At 37.3% G+C, this 3223-nt stretch overlaps 1 protein-coding gene across 1 annotated transcript in view; it reads right to left on the bottom strand.

Annotated features, from left to right (window-relative positions):
- Positions 1-225: 225 nt before the first annotated feature.
- IRX2 (iroquois homeobox 2) overlaps positions 226-3223 on the bottom strand; it is a 6106-nt gene continuing 3108 nt past the window's right edge. The window contains 5 exon segments of the mRNA XM_082258426.1: positions 226-387; positions 1154-1221; positions 1683-2079; positions 2081-2391; positions 3106-3223. The exon segment at positions 3106-3223 is cut by the window's right edge and continues 288 nt beyond it. Of these exon segments, the coding sequence (XP_082114552.1) occupies positions 1178-1221; positions 1683-2079; positions 2081-2391; positions 3106-3223 (870 nt within the window). The 3' untranslated portion in view covers positions 226-387; positions 1154-1177.

The raw sequence follows: 3223 nt of genomic DNA, 5'->3' as shown, positions 1-3223 counted from the left end.
TAAGTGTGTGTTCTTCCTTTTCCATCCAGTCTTTACAATAAAATTCTACCATACCTATAGAACATTTAACCGTGGCAATGAAGTGATCAAGTCAAAGATATCCTGAGAAAAAAAAGAGATTGCCCAAAAAAAAAAGTCACAATATACATCAGGGTAACTATACTATACCAATCATTTTCACATATGTCCAAGGGAGCTTTCCTTTATTATTTAGAAATCATAAAAAAATAAAAACAGAGGGGAAAGTCTGTAGATTTATTAGTGCTCTGTGGGTCTTCTTTTATACAGTGGCACAAGATGTGATCCGGATTTAGATACGTTTTACTTATTAGCTCGGGGAGAGAAGATGGCTTGCTGAATTTTTTTCTAAGCAATTGTGACACCTACCTGTGAATCAAGGGAAAAAAAAAAACAACAAATCGCTAAATTTTTCTTTTTTTTTTTTCTCTTGTCACACAAGACTTAAAAAAAAAATATGATTTTTTTGTGCACTGATTATTTCAATACATTCAGATCATACAGACTAGCAAGCTAGATATCATACATCCATCGTTGGAGATTGATAATATTTTAATGTGAGAAAGCTGCAACCACAGATCAGTTCCATGTCAGTGCATCACATTTTAAAGTATTATTAAATGTAACTATATATATATATATATATATATATATATATATATATATATATATATATATATATATATATATATATATATATACATACACATATATATATATATATATATATATATATATATATATATATATATACATACACATATATATATATATATATATATACACATACACTTATAAAAATATATATATATATATATATATATAGACACAGAAGGGGAAGGTTGGGGACGGGTAAATTAATATAGATAACACAATAAAGAATGAAATGGCCCCATAATTACAGGGCTCAGAGTGCTTTTCATTCATTAATAAATCATTTATCTAAACTGCCTCTTATTTAATGGGCCACAGACATAAGGCCTTATTTGGAGCGATAATATGGCATCAAATTATTTAGTCTATAACTAAACAAGTAATAAAGGAAGCAATTGACGGTAAAGGCAGTTGTTATCTCTACAATAGTTGTTGGAGTCAGTCCCAAATGATCAGAGCAACAGAGAGTGTTTTTACTTACTTCCATTGCTGTCTGATTGCACATCTATAGGTATGGCTGCACTCCTACTGTGCAGACTTCAGTGGGATCTGTCAAAATATAACCGTCAGTTAGTCACAGGACACAGCCAGCTAACTAGATTATAGGTACCAATTCTCCGATGGACTGCCTTTCGCAGCCAAGAGGTTTTAGGAGCTACATTAAATGCTATGGTTTCAATTAACATAAATACTCTAATTTAGAACCACAAACACAGCGTGACAGCAGGCCAAATGCGTTACACATGGGGAAAGGCTGCATTTCGACTATTGTGGAGCAGCAGACGTGGCTACTTTTCAGTAGACTTTGTGCATTTCGATTTCATATGGCAAAGCTTGTGCATAGTCAATTTTCTGGGTTTACTTCATTCAGACATACAGCAGGAAGAGCTAACACTATTTGAATTCTTTTTTTTTTTTCATATAATAATAATTGATAAAACCAAAGAAGCATGAAGTAGATTCTAGTTATGGATGGAACACATTATTGTCCTGGGGAGTTGCACACCCACCTTTTTTAGAGTCATAGCTGGCTGACCTGTAGTGCTGATCTATCTGGCTGCTGGCTGTTTTTAGACAGTCATTGCTTGTGTGTTTGTGTAGAGAGTTGCTGCTTAAAACAGTTTGATTTAGTCCCTCACTGGTAGTCATGGTGGCTGAATTGTATCTCAGGATCCCTTGGCTTTGGAGAGCATTGAAATTCCCATAGTTCGTATAGTTGCTATAAAAAGGCGATGTATAGTAGATGTGCCTTCCCAGGATTGAAGAGGAAGGGTAGGCAGAATTGTGGGATACTGATGAAGAGGTGGCAGAGGATACAGCAGAAGGCTGGCAGCTCTGCCCTATATTCTGATGTTTAACGTCCGAAGTGGCTATCTCAGCCAGGGACCAAAGTTTGGGTTTGCTGGCCTGGGTCTGACTGAGAAGTTGGGGAAATCCTATTGTCCAAGGTGGCTTTGTTAGAGGATCTGGGGCTCCCCTCATGCTGGTGATTAAGGATTGGTGCCTCTATGCCTGTGAGGGGTGAGGAGGTCACAGGTTTTGGAGGGAGACTCCTGTTTTCTTCATCTAAGTCTTCCTCGTCCTCTTCATCCTCATATTTGTCCTTGGATTCAGTGCCTGATTCACAAAGATGGTCTCCAGCTCTGCAAGGTAACTTTTCTCCATCAGATTCGGCAGAACAAGAGTGGTCAGTCAAGGAGTCGACGTGCAAACTAATGCCTGGAGAAAAGAAAGAGAAAAATAATTATCTGGGACTTAAAATACAGTATTTTCTGTCAATTCACCAGAGATCTGGCCTTGTATATTAAAATGGTGAGGGGAGTATTAGAAAATGAGGACTTTTAACGCCAATACTGCTAATGGGCTTCCATTGCTGTCTCATTTCTAGAAGGCCACCAGGGGGTTAATTAACATGCCTTATGGTGGCCATACACGCTTTAATTGTATTATTAATGTGAGATTAGATCTGGCCATACATGCTGCGATTTTATTCGGCAATTGATGCGCAATTCAATTAGAAACCAATCTAATTGTGACCCTAAACAATTTGATTTTATTTTCCTGAAAGAGGAGTAATTGTTATGATTGGATGGATTATGAGGATACATAGTGGAAACAGAGATACCATGGAGAAACTATTTTATATCTTCCAACCACTGATCCAATTTTATTTCCCCATGTGTGGCATATCAATAGATTGTGTTGACTAGTGATCGATTACTCTTCGATCGGAAAAAGGCAACCATTTATAGAAGCATATATGGCTCTTATTAAACTACCACTAAAATACCCAAGATTCTAGAATTGATGGGCACTATTACACAAAGATAAAGGCCAGGTAATCACAATGTCCCCAGTCATCAATGAGCTGGTAGAGCAGCCTGGCCTATTACAGTCTAGAGAGAAGAATAATAGTCTGGCAGCAAGGCTCACCTTCATCCTCTGCTGAGGTCTCATTGTTATCCTGGATCTTATCAGAATGTTCCTCCTTGCCTCTTTCTCCATCTCCATCATCGTCGTCCTCGTCCTCACTTTTATTGCGAGGTGCCCA

This window comes from Pelophylax lessonae (genome assembly GCF_965119305.1).
Source record: "Pelophylax lessonae genome assembly, chromosome: 5".
Classification (NCBI taxonomy): Eukaryota; Metazoa; Chordata; class Amphibia; order Anura; family Ranidae; genus Pelophylax; species Pelophylax lessonae.
Note: the sequence above shows the minus strand (reverse complement) of the source record. Positions and strands in the feature narration are given on the sequence as shown.